This window comes from Marmota flaviventris, chromosome 6 (assembly GCF_047511675.1).
Source record: "Marmota flaviventris isolate mMarFla1 chromosome 6, mMarFla1.hap1, whole genome shotgun sequence".
Taxonomy (NCBI): domain Eukaryota; kingdom Metazoa; phylum Chordata; class Mammalia; order Rodentia; family Sciuridae; genus Marmota; species Marmota flaviventris.
In genome coordinates, this window is record NC_092503.1 from 56,772,558 (window position 1) to 56,792,634 (window position 20,077).

Below are 20,077 nucleotides of genomic sequence, written 5' to 3' on the forward strand. Positions count from 1 at the left end.
CCTCTCAGCGTTCCAAAGTAGCTGGAATTATAATAGGTACCCACCACCAAACCAGGCTTGATTTTAGTAATAGGAATGTTCTTTTCTCTATGGTCATTCTAGCTAATATTTGGTCAATTCAGTTGATTTTTCACATAACATATTTTGGTTTTGTTTATTCTCCCCACATACAATTTTTCTATTCTCTATTCAAATTAATATTATTATTTTCATTCTTATTTTGTTCTTTTTGTATTTTGTTAAATTGGAAAGCTGCTTATTGAGATTTTTTTGTTGTTGTTGTTGTTTGGTTGGTTTTTTGTTTTGTTTTTTGTATAGGGGATTGAACCCAGAGGTACTTTACTACTGAGCCACATCCCCAAAGCCTTTCATTTTTTTAAAATTTTGATTCAGGCTCTCACTTAAGTTTCTTAGGGTCTTGCTGAGTTGTTGAAGATAGCCTTGAATTTGCAATCCTCTAGCCACAATCTCCCAAGTTGTTGGGATTACAGACATGTACCACCATGCCTGGCAAGATCTTTTTTTAAAAAATGTAGCCATTTTCCTCATCAAAATTGCTTTTTATCTCCTTTACATTTCCCTGTAAACACTATTTTCACTTTATTTATTAATTCTTTGTATATTGTTTCATTTTCCGCCTTCTTAAAATATTTTCCAATTTCTCTTGATTTCTGCTTTGATTCCTTTATTATTTAGGAATGTAATGTTCAATTTCCACATAATTTGTGAATTTACCAAATTTCCTTCTGTTTTTGATTTCTAATTTCCTCCCATTATGCTCAAAGAATGTACTTTGCAAGATTGAATATAATTAAGTTTTCTGAGACTTGTTTTATTGTCCTAACATATACTCTTTCCTGGAACATGTTTTCTGAGAAGAAGGTATATTGTATAATTCTTGAGTGAGTTTTTAACAGTATCTGTTACATCTAGGTGGTTTATAGAGTTGTACAACCCTTTAGTTTCCTTGTGGACCTTCTGTGTAGTTTTTTGTTTGTTTGTTTTGGTACTGGGATTGAACTCAGAGACGCTTAATCACTGAACCACATCCCCACCCCTTTTTATATTTTATTTAGCGATAGGGACTCGCTAAAATACTGAGGCTGACTTTTAACTTGCTATCCCATATCTACGGCCATACCACCTTGAACTGCCTGATCTCATTTGAACTTTCGATCCTCTCGCCTCAGCCTCAAGAGCTGCTGGGATTACAGGCGACTGCTATGAATTATTTTAACATCAATGATGATGGTTTGTCATTCTTCCCATATTTTATTTTGTGACCAGTAGAACATACCTCATGTATAGCTCACTCCATTTATCACTGTTTTTCTGATCTTAGCAGAGTGATCTCCACTCAAAGTCACTTCTAAAATATTCACATAATCTATTTTAGTTTTGTATTCCTCTTTACCACTTTCCTTGAATTTACTAGGCTCAGTATCTTGATAGAATTTTAGTTCATTTTTTTTTCAAATTGTACATTCTAACATACCAGAACCATTTGCTTGTAACCCCATCTTGCCATTTTCACTCATGTCCTCTACCTCCTAACTGAACTATTTTAATTGTTCTTAGTAGATTTTTCTACCTTATTTCTCTCCCTCCAGTCTATTGATTTTTACACTGATGTTAATTCCATATTACATATAGCTTTAGACATCATATGCTGTTATCCAAGTTCACATTGTTTTCTTACTCGGTTTAACTCTTCAGAATAGCCATCACTCTCAGAGTGCTTCTAAACTCATCTAGAATATCACCTGTTAATCACTTTTTCTTGATCTTTCCACATGTGTCACCAGCTGTTCGTTCTATGTTATTCCTTCTCTAAACTCTTTTAAAAAACACTTCTTTCTGCCTTTGCTATGGCAGATGTAAATACAGAATATTAAAGCCGTAGAAGCTGGAGGAATCCTCTGACTGCTTAATTTTAAAATAAGACAACTTGGCACAAAACTGACTTGTCAGCTTGATATTTGATAGTTCTGAACTTGGGTCTAGGATCTTCATTCTGGCTCTTTTTCTATCAAGAATCATAAGATAAAGACATTTTCCAGTATTTCATCATGGTTTTATTGAAGTAAATGTCATTTCTTTGAAAGCAACTAACTGAATTCACCAAGGGCAAGATCTGTTTCATTTCCATCTTTATAGACAGTTGTTTGGGACTATTTCCTAATATAATGATTGGATTAAGAATAATAATTTTCTTTAGTGTTACTGCTTTTAATGTAAAATTTGAATGACATTCTCTATCTGTATATCTTTAAAAAGAAATAGGTAAGTTGAGGCCTGTAGGGGGCAGCCTAACACAGCAAGTTTTGGATGCCCCGACTAATAAGCTACTAGTCTTTGTTTTAGACTTAAGTTGCTTTCTATGAGAAATTTTGAAAAATAAAAGTAACTTAATTACAAATATGTGGCAGGTATATTAAATAACTGTCATATACAGGGATGGTAGCTATTTGATGTAGATGATTTTCTGGTTTAATTTTAGAGCACTGGATGATAACAAATGTTATTACTATTTAAGCTTTTAAAGAGCTTTAACATTTTGATTTGTCTAATAATTTCAAAATAATCTGATGTCAAATAGTATATATGATTTATAGATAGAGAAATGAAGATGGGCCAAGTTTTATTGTTATTTGAAACTACTAGAGTTATCATTAAATGAAGTTCAACATTCTCTCATCACTAACTTGTTGCACCAAGCTGTAATTATTGTTTCACTGAATATTTGCAAGATTAAAAATTGTTAATAATTAACGCAAACTGTAAGTGAATAACAGTAACATTTATTTTGTACTTTATTGAAAGCCAAATACTGTTTTAAATATTTTGCATGTATTTATTCATTTGATCCTTACTATTATATGCTGTTACTGTCCCCTTATAAAGGTGCATAATTGATATATCCATTGGTCATTGAACATTGTCTAGGCTCATCCACCTAGTAACTGTGAGAGCCAGGATTTGTACCCAGGCAACACTGCCTGGCTCTACAGCCTATTCTCTTTCATATATTGCTAAAATTCATTACTTCTGTATTCTTATCCCCATTCTATCAGGACTTTCCATTTTAGATTGTATTCCAGTTTTCACACATACCTGACTTCTTATTTACTCTTCCCATTGTTTAGCTTCCTACCTTCTGTCCATTTTCTTCTATTAGAGAAAATACATGGACAGAAAGTAAAAAATGTAACATCCTCCTTTTGTGTGAAGATTTTGAAACTTAATGCTAAATTTGTGGGGTGGTTTGCTTGTTTGCTTGCTTGCTTTCACAGAAAATTCTTTCTGTAATTATCAGTTTTTTAGTGATTATATCAAAACATGAACCTTCAGATTTAGAAATAATTTTAACTTTTTCCTCATACTTATATATATAGTATGTATAAATGGTAATTTTAAAACCAACATAATTAATACCTCATTTTATAAGAGCTTGTAAATGAGGTGATTTTAATTATTTCACTAAAAATGAGGAGTTTTAGCCCTCTCAATAAAGAAAATTTTGGTTATAACAAGAAACTTACATTTTTATTTAAAGACTTATATTTTATGTTTTATTTTAAGGTTATATTTACATCTAACATATGTAAAAATAAACCTTACTGTCAATTATAGGTATGGGTTTTCTTTCTTTTTCTCATTTCCCACCCTTCTTAGTTCTATGGATCAAACACAGGGCCTTACACAGGTAGGTAAATAAGTGCTGTACCAGTGAGCCATTCCCCAGGCCTCTTTTTCATGTTTTGTTAATTTCTTTCTTTCCTTTTTTTTTCTTTTTTTCATTTTTTGTGAATTTCATCTCTCTTAAAACTTTTTTGAAAATATAAGTAAATATAGCAAAAATAAGTTAGACTCCAATGGTCAGTTTTGAAATTCAATAGAAGCTTATAATGTAAGATGACTTAAAAATGTTACAACTGTTGTAAATAGAGCCGTTCCATAGCTAATTGTTGAGTGGTATTTATATCATAAGAAAGAGATGAGTGTATATCTCTTTTGAGTTTACTCCCTGATTATTATTAAGCATCTCATATTACAGTCAATGTTAGAGTTTCTGGAAGAATTGTCAATCTTGGTAATAAATGCCAGAGATAAGTTGTACTTTCGTCTCACTGCTACTTTAATTGACTTCAGTCCTCCCATTTTTCACTGACCAACGTGGTCTTCATTTTCCCAGTTTACTGCTGGCTTAATGTGATGCTGGCAGTAGCAAACCTATCCTTATTCCCTGTCCAAAGAATGTTTATTTCTTCAACCTTACCATTCAGAAAGATCTGTAAGGCCTAAATTGGCTTGTGTCACTCTTGCATTTTCCCTTCGCTTTTTTGGCTGCTGAGGATTTAACCAGAGGTGCTTAACCACTGAGCCACATCCCCAGCCCCTTTATATGTTTTATTTTGAGACAGGATCTCTCTAAGTTGCTTAGAACCTCAGCTTAAAGTCACTGGGATTACAGGTGTGTACCACCATGCCCAACTCATTTTTCTTTCCATCCATTTTCTATCCACAGAGAATGCCAACATTCAGAATGATGCCTTTTAGGGTGATCATTCAACCTATGGACAGTTTCACAGTATCAGAATCTGCTTAATCATATATTTATTCCAATAGTGAAAACTAATTCTTTCCCTGTTCTTCTCATAAATTATTTTCATATAATATGCCAGAACACACAGCACCTGTCTGTTAAGAACAGAATTACTGGGCTTTGATTCTTAGTAGTGGTTCCTCCTTTTGGGTAAATATGAAAATTGCTTTTGGTCTAATTACTCATACTTTAAAAACAACTACTTACTATTAATTCCAAGTAGGTTACATATGTGGTTATCATTTAAGAATATTAGAAAAATCAAGTTTGAAAGAGAAAGACTAATATTCCTATCTTTTCTGACATGAGCTTGGACAATTTTGTTCATATTTCATGTCAGGGTGTGATGCTGTCTTTCAAGTATATACCAAAGTTGTGAAGCCATACCTGTTTCTTGTGTTTTATTTTAGTTTTTTAAATTTTTGGGGTCTTGAGGAATTTTATGATACTTCATAGTATGGTCCGTGCAGATTATTTATAATAATAAGTGCGAAGCAGATAATAAGTACAGCTATAAATATAGGCATATTTATGTGTGCATGGTTTACATTGCTACACATAGATGTAAGTATTGACATATACATTCTTGAAACATTCAAGTCATTACCTGGGCAGGTTGCTTGTTTGCAAATTGATTATGATGTGCTAATATGTTGATTCTCAGTTATTAAAGTCTAATGTAAACATTCATTTATATTATCTAACTTCCATGATTTAAAAACATTTTACAGAATATATTCTGTCTTAAACAGGATCTATTTCTCAAATGGTCTGCTTAAACAAAGACTATCAATGTAAATGAGGGTAGATTCTAGTTCAGAGAGCCACTATTTGAGAGTATTAGTTATAGGGATTAGAAAAGTAGAGAAAGAACATTGAAATGATGAGTCTGATTATAATTAAGTTCAACAGGATTGGATATGGATTTAAAAAACATTTGAGAGGACTTTATGTCTGTCTTGGGTGTGATCCTTTCATGAAAATCACCTGTCTGCATATATATGTTGTGACACAATTATATGCACAACACAAATTAATTCCAACTGTATTAGTTGTGAAATTATATGAATTAGGGTTTCAAATGATTGTTGAATTCCCTCGTGAGTGATCTGTGTATTAGATATGTGGCTGAGTTAATGTGCATGAAATGTTGAGAAGTCAGATTAATATGTTACTTATTATTGAACTTCATTTAGTCATCCTTTACACCTTATTGAATTTGTCTTCTTCGTAACATTTGAAATGTAGAAAATTAATATATATTAAGAAATAACATTTTTTCAAACCCAAATACCTAGGAATCCAATGTCATACTTATTCTTAACATTTTGTCTAAGTTTTTCGAAGCATAATAAGAAGAAGCATAGTTTACCTTCTTATACAAAAAGAAAGAATTTATTCTGCTAGTTTAAATAATGTGTTTCAATAGGTCTTCCTCTCCTAACCTTTTAGTCTTTCCTTCTCTTTTCTTTTCCTCCTTCCTCTTATTTTTTTTCCACCTTTCTGGCCCATATTTTCTTTCTTGTGAAACTATTCTTCTTCCCTGCTCCTCTAACCTGAAAAGTGTTTTTATTACATAGTAAAGCATTTCCTATTTTAATTAGTCTTGAAGTTTACTTTTAAAAGCAGAGCTCTGGTAAAAGAAAAATACCTCTATTAGCTTACATTTAAAATCCTTTTCATCATGATGAGGGTAATTATCTGTTACTTCTAAGAAGTAAGCCATAGCTAATTTCTGACTCTGTATATGTTTAAAGTAACTTAGAATCAGCTTGGGACAGTTCTGACGTCTGCTTAGGTAATGTAGCATCCATATTCTTCACTAGGTGTTCATTTAGCTACAGATGCTTCATATAAAACAGGGTAGAGTAGCTTTCAAAAGGATCTACACATCAAAGTGTAACTTGAACTCTGTTTTTTTACATTGTTTGAGGGATGCTTAAAGGAGTAGAACTCACAAATTTGTTTTCCCCACCATGCATTATCCTTTTAAAGTTTATAATACTTTTCACTTACATATTTTCTGTATCATATCACATTTAATTGAATAGCCTTATTTCTTTGCAATGGTTTAACAATGTTCACAATCAAATATTAGTGTAATTCATGTTTTGTCTAACAAAGGAGGTTTCTTTAACTACAGTTAATTCTGGGAAATGATGATGCCACTTTTGGAGCCTTAAATGAAATTCTTTGAATAACGTATCATATTTATATTACAATACTACACTCTTTAACTCATTTCTGTAGTTTTTTGATAATTATTCATGAGGTAAAATTTGCCAACTTTTAATACTTGGTTCCTGAGAGTATTTAAAATAAATGCTGTGATTGTAGCTGTTAGCCACAATGTATCCTCTTTTGCTAGTGAATTCTTTGATGCAGAATGCCTCTTATTCGGGTTCTTTCCAGTCTCCTTTCCATTTCTCATAGGGATAAACAGTCGCTAAAATTACACAAGAATTAATCTTTGATGTATTTGATTCTCTGAGAAGCCTACTGAAAGGTCACCTCTTAAATATACTAAATAACAAAATATTCATGTATTTTAAACTTGCATTATGGGAAAGAAACCTGTAATTTGACTTGCTGATCTGGCAGTTTGGGGTTATTAGATTTAATACCATCAACTTAGTTTGGATTGTCTGTACAGTCCCTTCTTCATATGATGTATTACAAAAAAATTTGAATGTGTGTGGGGGGGAATAGGAGCTTATATTGTAAATAATAAAGTTCTTAGAATAGGCCATGTAAGTAATAAAGATATTGTACTCTGATATTCATACTGTAAACACTAACCTGCATTTATAGCATTTTTATTTTTTCATGCCAGATTCTAATTCCAGAATTTGCAAGAAGTATTCCCTCTTACTGTTCAGTTCCCCCCTCCCATTTAGGTCCCAGCAGTGTGGGTTGGAATCCAGAGATCCCAAGATTCCTAAGCTTGGAAGGAAGGAAGGAAGAAAGAATTCTTTAGCTACCCTCACTGGTTACGGTGGTACCAGGGCAGCTCAGAAACTACAGTGAATCCTTAATATGGGTAGCAGTTTATCAGTAAGGACATTTCAAATGATCCAGAGATTTCAGCAAATTTTCCCTTTTTTATATACCCATTTTTAACTTTATATATTTATTTATTTATGTTTTTAATGTGGTGCTGAGGATCGAACCCAGTGCCTCACGCGTGCTAGGCAAGTGTTCTACCACTGAGCTACAGTCCCAGCCCCCTCCATTTTTTTTTTAACTAGCATTTTGTAATTAAAAAAAAATTTTTGCTTCATTTTAATTATTAGAAAATGAATATTATATGGGTATTGGTAAACAAGACAGGGTTCCTTTAATTCCCACAGACAACTTAAAATTGCTATGATGCTATACAATTTGGGGCGGGGGGGAATACCTGGTTTTTTGAGTCAATGAGGATAGAAATATTTCTCTGGTGTTATTTTGTGACTGTTGACCTCCTTTGTTTGTTTTTATTTACATTTTTCATTTTTTGAAATATAATGATTGTTTTTAAATAACTCACATGTAAAACAAACTTATGGTATGATATATAGCTATAAATCAAACATGAAGTTTCAGCCATCACTCTGGGAGGACTCCTTCTATCATTCATATGAGGATTTTTTTTTTTTTTTTTTTAGCAAAAACCAACAGCTTAATCTAATCCCAATATTATAAAGGTCTCTCTTAAAGAATATTATGCAGTGATTTTTTTTTGCTTTTACAACTTTAATGTTTTTGAAGCACTTTGACTTTTATTTTATCTTATTAAAAATTTGTTTACTGAACTTTCGTATTTTAAGTAGGGATCAGGATGTGTAAGTGAAAACATCACAATAGATGTTCTTTATATATTTAGGTTTGTTTTTAAATGCCTGCCTTTTTCTCTCCACAGAATACTTGAAGTAGCTAAGAACACATAAACAAATGCGATTATAACTTTGGTGTGTGCTTTCAAAGTTTAAAATTATTATAAAGCCAAATATTCCTCTACACCGAACATTATATCTGGTTGAAACAATACCGATGTATTTCTTTTTTAACGTCACCATAAATTTCAAGCTTAAATCCAACTTCATTCTAAGCCACCTAAGTATCTTATATATGCTCAGGTTTTACCTTTGTATCAGTATAACTACAAAATATTTTGGAGAATTATTATATAAGGATCTTGTCCCTGGGCTTTTCAGAATGACTTTGTGGATGACAATTTTTTGCCTCACTTTATACCTAATAGAAGTTATAATAACTCAGCCCAATTTTTTCTCTTTAAATTCGTTTTCCATACCTTTGGAAGTAGCACCATAAGAATCTTATTAACCTCAGTAAGCAATTAAATGGAAAAAAAAATCTTGCTAAATTGAATTTGGTAGTACTGAAATCAGATAGGCTATGCAATGATTTTTAGAATATTCACAGTTGTGTACCCATCAGCACTACAAGATTGCAGAGCATTTTCATGACTCCTAGAAAAAATCCTATTGCCATTACTATGCATTCATAATTTCCCCCTCTCTCCAGCCCCTTAAAACTATGAATTATTTTCTGTATTTGCCCATTCTGGACATTTCAGATAATTAGAATCACATAATATATGACCCTTTGTGTCTAGATTCTTTCACTTGCATAATATTTTCACAATTTTTCCATGTTTTGGAATGTATCCGTACTTCATTCCTTCTTACAGCCCCGTAATACTTCATTGTATGGTGACCTCACATTTTGTTTTTCCATTCATCAACTGATAAACATTTGCTTTCATATTTTAAGTAGGGATCAGGATGTGTAAGTGAAAACATCACAATAGATGTTCTTATATATTTAGGTTTGTTTTTAAATGCCTACCTTTAAATATGAAATAAATATGAAAACATTGTTTTGCTTTTTGACTATTATGAATATATGTTCAGTGAACATGTAGAAGTTTTCAGTGGACATATTTTCAGTAGATTTATTTCTTGGATAGATATTTAGGTGGAGAATGCTGGGTTGTTGGTAATTTTGTGTTTCACCCTTTGAAATATTGTTAACCCATTTTCCCAAGTAGTTGCACCATTTTTACGTTTTACATACAGTAATGAATGAAGGTTTTAACATCCTTTCCAACACTTATTTTCTGTCATTTTAATTATAGCAATCTTAGTGGGTATGTAGGGGTATATAATTTTGGTTTTGATTTGCATTTCTCTAATGACTAATGAAACTAAGTATCTTTTCATGTGTTTAACAGGTCATTTGTGTATCTACTAATGAGAAATGTCTTCAAATCCTTTTTTCTCATTTTTAAGTTGGGTTATCTCTTTATGTTGAGCTTTAAGAATTCTTTATATATTTTGGATATTTGTCTCATCAGATATATGGTTTGCGAATGTTTTTTTTTCCCTGTAGATTTTTATTTTCTTCATGATGTCATTTGAAGAAGCAAAGTTTTTAATTTCCATCAAGTTCAGTTCCATTTTTTGTTGTTGTTGTTGTTGCTTGTGCTTTTAGGTTGTCACAGCTAAGAAAGCCATTTATTTATCCAAGGCCACAAAGATTTCCTCCTGTGTTTTATTCTAAGTTTTATAGTTATACTACATTACTTTTTCACATATTATTCATAGTAGACAAGTGCTATGTTTTTTAGATTCCTTGATCTGCTAATTGTATCAACCATGAGATCTGTATCACTTGCTTTCATATGCTATTTTAGAAAATTATTGTGTCAGAAACAAAACAATAGATAACTTCCATGCCATAAATTTTAGTGTGCACTATATAAATCCCTTAGAGGAGGCGCAGAAAAATATGTTCTTTGCAGAGTTTCACTAGATCCTGGCCTGAGTTTAGACCCACTTTTCTTCTCAGAAGGATACTTGACTGGACATCAGAACAGAATTTTGCTTCTGAGGTCAGCACAGCTGGTTTTATTCCGACTTTCTTCTTGCTAGTTTGATATCTTTATTTGTACAAATTTCTTAATTATTTAAGTATAGTATAAAGATACGTTCATATACAAAAGTACTCTTTGACTCTTAAGAAGAAAACAGTTTCATTATTCTTGTATTAGTCTAATTTTTTAGTGTGATTTTCAATAAAATTAGCAAATATTTTAAACCTGTTATATAAAATGAAATTTCAGCTGTGATTGTCCGTAGGACTTTGAAGTCTTTTGGGAAAAATCTTAGAGGAATGAGCATAATTATTACTAAAAATCATCAGTCTTGCCCCTTTATATGTGTCTTCTTTGGCCATTCTACTGATAATTTTATGTAAAAAATCTTAAAACAGTTTAACTTTTTCTGTATAAATAGTCTTATAAACAATATCAAATTGATCTTGATCCTAGGGTAGGTAAATAGTATTTTTCTGTTACACATGTTACTTAATGAACAGATATACGGAGCATGCCCTTTGTATTTATGTTACAAAATATATTTAGCATTGTCTAGACCAAATTATAATAAATACAATAATTTATATAAGACAAAGTACAAACTTCAAACTAGATGTGTGGATATAATTCTGATGGGTTCTTTTCATTTAATCATAGTCTCATTTAAGACACTATTACTTTAGAGATTAAATGTCCTTGACTGTAATAATGACAGCTTCTCAAATGTTAATTGTTAGTTTTTAGTGTTGTCGGGAATATTAAAAATAAGCTTCAGACTCTCCTAGCATAACTAGTGCTTATTTTCAAGTCTCCTTATTTTCCTCCATAAAGTGGTCCAGACTCCCTCCACCTCTCCTCCCAGTTCCCTCTCTTCGCATCATCATACTATTTACTATAAAGTTCTTAAAGCATAATTTTTAAATGGTCTGTTCTTTTTATTTAATGAGGTAGTGTAATTGTCTGTATTATTAAGCAAATTTTAATGTGAGGCCTTTTTTGAAAAGCATGTGATGCCAAATTTGACATGCATGATTATGTCTCAAGCCAAATATGCATGTGACAATTTGAAGCATGTATCAGATGTCATTGGTAATGCCTACTGCATGTCCTGTGTAAACCCCAGTTTTCTTTGTCTTTGTATCACATATTATTGTTCTAATTAGCAAAATATCAATGGAAACCGAAGGTTGAATACTAATTATTTTTCATTCTCTCTGTAATTCTCTCTATAACAACTAAATACTATTAACTTTCTTTGGTTACACATTTAACAGTTTTTTTAAAGAGGAATGAAAAGAAATAACCATATGTTAACTATCTGTTGCATTAGAATTTTATATATTATATCATTTAATTTTCACAGCAATCATTTAAGGATATAATTTTTCCCCATTCTTCAGATTCAGAAACAAACTCCTAGAGTTGGGTGTAATTTGCCCTGGGCATACAGTAAGTCAGTCATATTGATAGTTGAGATTCCAACCAAGCTTTTGTTCATTCCACTACATTTGAAATTCTAATCTCCCTATGCTGTGGTCTTTAGCCCACATTTTTCTTATCCACTGATTTCTCTCAAGTATTGTTATATTCCACCTGCCTTCTGAGTACTGAAATGGTGTAAGTCTTTCTCCATTAAAAAAAAAAAAAAAAATCAGTTTCAAGTTGTAGCTTGAAGATTGCTCTATATTGCCTCCTTTCTTCTCATCCTCTTTTTAGAAATTCCTCACTGTTATTTTTACATTCTACTACAGTTAGTGTATTTTACTTTATACCTACTGGTATGTCTTGCATTCTTAGAAAACAAAGTTATATAACTGGTTATAATTTGTTTCTTGATTTGCTTTTATTGCCTGAGAAGTCCAGAGTTGTTTGTTTTATTTTGGGGGGTGCTGGAGATGGAACCCAGGGTCTCTGAGCTGTACTCCCAGCCTTCAGAGTTAAATTTTGTACTCTAGCTTTACAACATTCTCTCAGCACTTGCTGTATTTCTGTTATCCGTTACCACTGTATTTTTAAACAAAATTAGGAAACAATATTCATGTGTAGGGGGTGGTGCTTGCACTCAAACCCTGTACTTCATGCATGCTAGGCAAGTGTTCTATTACTTGAGGTAGAACCCCAGCCCTACAAATACATTCTTTATTGAAGTTTTGTTTATATTGCAGTATCTGTAAAGACTCTTAATGGAATGTTAGCAACTGTGTGTGATTCACTGAAGTTACCTATTATATTAGAGTTTTTGTTGTTTTCATTTTTCTTTTCTTTCTTTCTTTCTTTTTTTTTCTTGGCTAAAGATCCGCAAAACATTAATAGTAAATTTGCCTTATTATTACTTAGGTACATTATTTTAAATAATGGTGTCAAGTGAAAATATACTCACTGGATGTGAGTCCAGTTTTGATGGGATTTTCAATTATAAAGCCTAGTTTTTCTAATGCCTTTCCATTGATTTTATGCTACTGATAATATATAATATAGCCATTTTTGTAACTCATTCCTTTTCTAGATTTAATTCTTACCACAGCGTACTAGTTGCATATCAATCTAATTACATTCTGAGACACTGGCTGATTCCAGTTATAGTTTAATAGCTGACTTTTTAAAAAATATACCTGCAAATCTTACAAATAAAATCCTCTGATATATTTAAGCAACCCTTCTAAATTATCAAATAAATTTTACTTATACATTTAGTAAATCAATCAGCCTGTTTCAAAGAACTTTAAAGCAGAATATAAAATTTGTCATTATCTGATTTTTTAAAGTTTTTTTTCTCTCTTATAACCAGTTTTCACTGTTTCAGTGAATTCAGTCTCCCGTTGCTCTCTAATAGTATTAGAATTCTTTCTTCTCTGTATGGTCTCTAACTCCTTAATCAGTGAGCCTTTTATGTACCTTTCTTGCTGTAAATTCTCTCTTTTTTTGCAAATTGTCATTTTGAATAAACCAACATTTCTAATTCATACTATATCATGATAAGATATATATGAGCAAAACAACAATTAGCACTAATGGTAACATATTAAGAGTTAACTACATGATGAATATGTTTTGTAATCATCCTTTTGTTTTATAAGTTAGTACATAGTCCATATTAATATTGAATAAGCTTCCATTGAATGTTAAGTCATGTTTAATAAAAACAGTAACTGTATACTGAACATTTAGTATATGCTAGACATTGTTTAAATAATGCCTTGCCTTACTCTTTACCAAGAACCTTTGAGGTATATACTGTTAACATCCACTAATTTTTGTTTTAGATAACTCTTGTAGGTGTGTGGTAATATCAGATACATTGTGGTTTTATTTGCATTTTCTTAGCAGACACTCATGTGTTAAACATATTTTCATGTGCTTATTTACTATCTCTATATCCTCTAGTAAAATTTCTGCTTGTGTCTTTTGCCCATGCTCTAATTAGATTGTTGTTGTTTTAACTATTGAATTTTTAGCATGTTTTGTATACTGTGGGTTTAAGACCTGTGTTGGAAATGTGATTTGTAGATTTTCTCCTGTCAGTCTGAGGCTTGACCTTTTTTAATATTTTATAAATTATTTTTTAAAATTTTTGTCAGGGTCTTGCTTAGTTGCCCAGGCTGCCTTCAAACTAGCCATCTTCCATCCTCAGCCTCCCTAGTAACTAGGATTATAGCATGTACACTATGACTGGCTGTAGCTTGTCTTTTAATCTTCTTTAGGCCTTTTTATAGAGGAAAAGTTTGTTTATTTTTTTAAATGAAGTCTAGCTTATTGGTATTTTCTTTCATGGGTCATGACTTTGGGGTTAAGTTCAAGACTAGCTTTGAATCAAAGTCCCAAAATGACTTTGCCTTTGCCCTCTTGCATATAAATAAATATTAAAATATAAGCTTCTGAATTTTATCACTCTGGGGTTTTTGGTATCCATATAAATGAATTTTAAGAAAAGAAATTGAAGGTAAAAGGAAATAAAAACTAAATATACTAAGTTTGGATAATAGTAAATCAAATGTGCACTGCAGCATTCTAAACTTGTGGTCCTGGTCATTGGTTGGTTGGTGGTATGTTTTTTTTTTTGTGGTGGTGGTACTGGGGATTGAACAGGGGCACTGGACCACTGAGCCACATCCCCAGCCCTATTTTGTATTTTATTTAGAGACAAGGTCTCATTGAGTTGCCTAGCACCTCAAATTTGCTGAGGATGGCTGTGAACTCACCATCCTTCTGTCTCATTCTCTGGAGCTGCTGGGAGTACAGGCATGCACCACCGCGCCTAGCTGGTCATTGGTGTTTTAAGTTCCAAATTACTATGTGCCATGATCATGTTGTGCATTTTATTATTTAAAAAACTACAATGTAGGCGTCATCTCCTTCAGTTCACATCTTATTTGTTTTCATATGTGTGTGATTATTTATATTTTTTCAGTTAAGGAAATGGAGATTTAGAAAAATTAAGTAATTGTGCTCATGTTTTCGTAACAAATGATAGAAACAGGACTTGAAGCCAGTTCTTTCTGGTTTTAAGTTTTTATTCTCTTAAGAAGAAAGAGCCTTGCATTTTTTTATTGGAGTTTATGCCTTATGTTTCATATAAGACTTGAACTTGATCTATATGATTTATAAGTTTGTAATATGGTTGTGCCTCTTATTGTCAATGCATTTTCTAATTTCCAGCTTATTAGAATAAATAAACATACGTTGTTACCCACATTAATGTTGGTTAACCTACTTGACTATATTTGGAATAGGCTTTTCCTTACATTTATTCTGTAATAAATGCAAGCAGCATTTTGCCGAAAGTATTTTTGGTTACCGTCTACAGAGCTTTTCCTCTACCAAACAAAATACTTCGTTTTAAAAATTTGTTGAAGGTTACACCTTTATAATAACTGCTCAGGTTTAGGAGAGAGTGGGAAAAGGAAAGATACAGAGAAACAGCAGGGTTAGAGGGCAGTGTCTGTTTTTTAATATGTAACTAAGATTACTTAACCTTTCCTGTCAAGTATATTGTTTTCAGGCAATTTTATCATAGCCAAGCCATCTCACTATTCTGTAACTAATTAGGATTTGTATGAGATTTTCAACTTTTTGAAGAGATTTCTTTGGCTTTGTTTTTCTTTCAGGTTGGACTAAAAGAGATGCATCTGAGTTTTGTTTTTTTTTTTTTCTTTAAATTGGCATGCATTTCTGCCACTGTCTTTCCCATTGTCTCAGTCCTGGTTGTCATCACATGGACTTGCTTTATCAGCTGGCCTCTCACCAGTCATTCTGATTTTACCTCTTAACCGAATCATCATCCACAGCACTGCTTTCATGAGCCTTCAGAAAAAGTCTCTTTCATCATGCCACTTCCTTTGCTAAAAAGTCTTTAAAGCATCTTCATGGTCTGGAAGATAGAAATTCAAAGTGGACTGTAGATATTTTAAATTATTACTGTGTTTCTCTATTCATTTCTTTTTCCTCTCAACTCCCCTAACCCTTATTATCTTTATTATATAATTAATCAGTTGCCTGAACATATTATTCTTGGTTTCAACTTGTATCAAAAACTATAGACTTCTTAAACTAAAACTATCAATCATATTTTTAATCCCTATAGACTTAAGTTAATGAAGTGAATTGAAGTATAATCATTGCATATTATCAAGATTTTTAGTTTATGTCAGCACGTAAAGCTAGTTGTTTTTTTTTTAAGCTAAATCTATAACAGTTATGTCAGAGAGATTGAGATGTATCTCTTTGATTAAACCAAACCAAACCAAAAAAAAAAAACCACACACACAAACCTTTGTATTTTTATGATTGTTTTACTCCAGGAAACTTAAAATTTAAACTTACCATTTTAAAAGTAAGTAACAGTAAAGAGGAAAGGGATTTTTAAAAAATATTTATTTTGTGCTTGACACGATTCCTTACTTATTCCTACATCAAACTGAAGAAATATGGAATGTTGCAAAATAACAGTGAAAGGAACTTGGTGGGAGATCATAGAGCTCATAAACAACAGTGTTCTTCATAATCCCTGACCAATTCCAGAGCCTCGGTACTCTGGGTCATGATGAGGCCTTCATTGTCACCGAGATAGTTGAGGAAAAAAAACCATTTTAAACATGGATAAAACTGGAATGATTAGCAATATATTATGACAATGATTATCATTATTATACTATAGAATTTTGGTATTTGGTATGATTCCCCAGTTATCAAAAAATTCTTTTATAATGCATTTTTTAGAAATTTTCTTCACCAGTGTAGTATTCAGCCAGGCTTTATTTTTGCATTATCTCTTATTATACTCCTTTTTTAAAAGTCAAGGACACAAACCACTTTTGTCCTTGTTTTATATTGTTTTGGTTTTTAATGCCTTATTTTTTTGGCCTGTTGTTTTTAGAATGTTCCATTTCCTGAATTTGCCTGATTATTTCTGGAGCATTAGATTTATATAAATTTATATCATTAAACATGTTTCCCAGTGATACCATATCTGTGATTTTGTGTACTTCTGGTTACACCATATTACAAGATACCTAGTAGCAACATAAAATTTAAGGTCTTTTAATTTATAGGGAGTAGCAGCAAAAATTTAATTGCTTGGATTATCTTTTCCTTTTTCAAATAGACAACGACTGAACGCCCTTTCATTCAGAAACTGTTTCGTCCTGTGGCTGCAGATGGACAGCCACATACACTGGGCGATCTCCTCAAAGAAGTTTGTCCTTCTGCAATTGCTCCTGAAGGTAATGTAATTAGCAACATTAAAACACTTCATTTTCTGTTTTAAATTCTCTTTAAATTTTAATTAATTAATTTGTTTGTTAGTTTATTTTGGTGCCAGAGATTGAATGCAGAGGGGTTTACCCACTGAACCACATCCCCAGCCCATTTTGTTTTTTATTTTGAGACAGGTTCTCATAGAGTTTCCTAGGGCCTCCCTAAGTTACTGAGGCTGGCTTTGAACTTTTGATCCTCCTTTCTCAGCTTCCCAAGCCTCTGGGATTACAAGCATGTTCCTCCATGCTCTGATAAATCCCTTTTTTAATGAAGTAAAATAAGCATACTTAACACTAGTTATTTCAGGAAGAAATTTTCAGTATCTTGTAGGGGGATATTGCTTGTAACAGAAACACTTGCAGTGAAACCACTGATTCTCTTTAGCAAAATAAAATACATTGTTTTAAAATTGCCCTCTTACCACATCTCTGATGCTACTAGTCTTTAAAAGAGTTCTGGTAGATTTGAAAGGGGGGAAAAATACACACACACATAGAGTTTAATATCCCTTATCTGAAATGATTGGGACCAAAAGTGTTTGGATTTTCCCCCCTGATTTTAGATATTTGCATAAATATAATGAGATATCTTGAGGATAAAACCTATGATTAAACATCAAATTCATTTATGTTTCATTATTATTCCTATAAACAGCCTGAAGGCAGTTTTTTATGATATTTTTAGTGTGCATGTATTTTGACTGACTGTTACATATGGGCAGGTATGAAATTTTCAACTTGTGCTGTTAATATTCTTGCTCAAAACATTTTGGATTTTGACATTAAGAATGCTCATTTTATACATGATATTCTGGTTTGGGTTTTTTTTTTTTTTTCCTTTTTTCCTTCACCTAATCATTACTACATTCGCTATTGATTACATTTATTTATTTGTTTGTTTTTTATGTGGTGCCAGGGATCGAACCTAGTGCCTCATGCATGTGCTTTACCACTGAGCCACAACCCGCGCCCTAATTACATTTATTTTAAAGAGAGAAATTTTCAGTAGCCTATTCTGCATGAAATTTTATTTTTTATATAGCAAAGAAAGTGTAACTTGATACTTTAAATCCTAGTTGGAAAGAGATAATATTTTAGTAAATATAAAAGTAATACTTGAAAATGTTGCTTTTATTATGAATATATTTTAAGTTGGGGGATTGCAACGTTATTTACATGTTGTTTAACTGTCCACACAGTTCAAGAATCTAAGTAAGTGGTTTTTGTAAGAAGTAGAATTAGAAACAGTGGGATTGGGGAGAATGTTGATATTCCACCTAAATGACCCTACAAAAAAATGTGGAGTTCAGTATATGTCATCCTCTCTGTGAGTGTAACATTTTTTCTTAGTCAAGTATGCTTACCTAACTGGCATTTCTATATATATTTAGCACTTCTTAAAAAGGCTCAATGGGAAGGAGAAAGAAGGAGTGTCTGAAATGCCATCAGAATTCCTACCAGAAGGGATTAAAGAAATAGACCCATGATCACTCCTGAAAATTATTGAGATAGCAGAGAATTCATTCATTTTAAAAATTATGAATATATTTTTTAGAAGTGTTAATATAACATTTGTTTTCACTAATGTTATATTTAGAAGTGTTAATATAACATTTGTTTAACATTTGTGTTACATTTTTACTGGATTATATATCCAGTGTTTCTGATGGTCTCTCATACACAGCCTCATATCTCTAATACTAGAATTCTTTCTCTGTACTATTATCACCTCAAAACATTATTTATAATTAAATCATGTAGTGGTTAACTTTAAGTTGGTTATAATAATACCTTAGAATATTATTTCATCTTTACTACTGAGTGACTTTTCACTATTTCAGTTAAATTATTATTTTGGGGTTCAGTTCAGTGACTTTTTTTTTTCAGTGACTTTTTTAATACAATACAGGAGTTGTATAAGCATTGCCACATAGTGGTTTTAGAACACTTCCATGTCCTCCAAATGTTCTCTTGTACTTATTTTCAGCTAATCTGTGCTGTGTTTACCATTGGTCTGCTTTCTGTTTCTAAAATTTACCTTTTTTGGATATTTCATATAAATGGAACTGTAAAGTATGTTGTCTTTTGCAACTTAGCATAATTTTTTGAGTTTCATCCATTTTGTGTTCAGTGTGTTTTTATGTGTTTATAAATAATCTCTGATGAAATGTCTGTTCAAGTCCTTTTCTCAATTTTTCATTTGTTTTATTACTGAATTTTGAGAGTTATTTACATTTTCTGGATAAAAAGTTCTTTATCAGAACTATGTAGGTTTTGTTTTTATCTATGACTTATCTTTTTTCTTTTGCAGAGTAAAAATATTTAATTTTGGTAAAGTCTTATTTATCTTGTTTTTGAAGCTTATTATATTTGTTAATCTAATAGGTAATACATTTATAAAATTCCAAGATATGAGAGGTGGGAGGGAAAGGGAGAGAGAAGGGAAATTGCATGGTAATGGAAGGAGACCCTCAGGGTTATACAGTGGAGGGGGTAGAGAGAGAGGAGGGGAGGGGAGGGGAGAGGTGGGGAGGGGGGAGGGGGGAGGATGGGAAAGGCAGCGGAGCACAACAGACACTAGTATGGCAATATGTAAATCAATGGATGTGTAACTGATGTGATTCTGCAATCTGTGTATGGGGTGAAGGTGGGAGTTCATAACCCACTTGAATCAAAGTGTGGAATATGATATGTCAAGAAATTTGTAATGTTTTGAACAACCCACAATAAAAAATTTAAAAAAAAAATGCATATGTGAAGGAATTCAGTGAAAAAATTCCCCTCCCCAACTTTTTTTTAATAATTTTTTTTAGTTATATATGGACACAATATCTTTAA

The 20,077-nt window shown here is 31.9% G+C and overlaps 1 protein-coding gene across 2 annotated transcripts in view; it reads left to right on the forward strand.

Annotated features, from left to right (window-relative positions):
* Atg5 (autophagy related 5) overlaps positions 1-20,077 on the forward strand; it is a 118,913-nt gene that overhangs the window by 83,840 nt on the left and 14,996 nt on the right. For both annotated transcript variants that reach the window (XM_071613172.1, XM_071613173.1), the window contains exon 7: positions 17,089-17,206. In XM_071613172.1, coding sequence (XP_071469273.1) covers positions 17,089-17,206 — 118 coding nt within the window. The remainder of the gene's footprint in view (positions 1-17,088; positions 17,207-20,077) is intronic.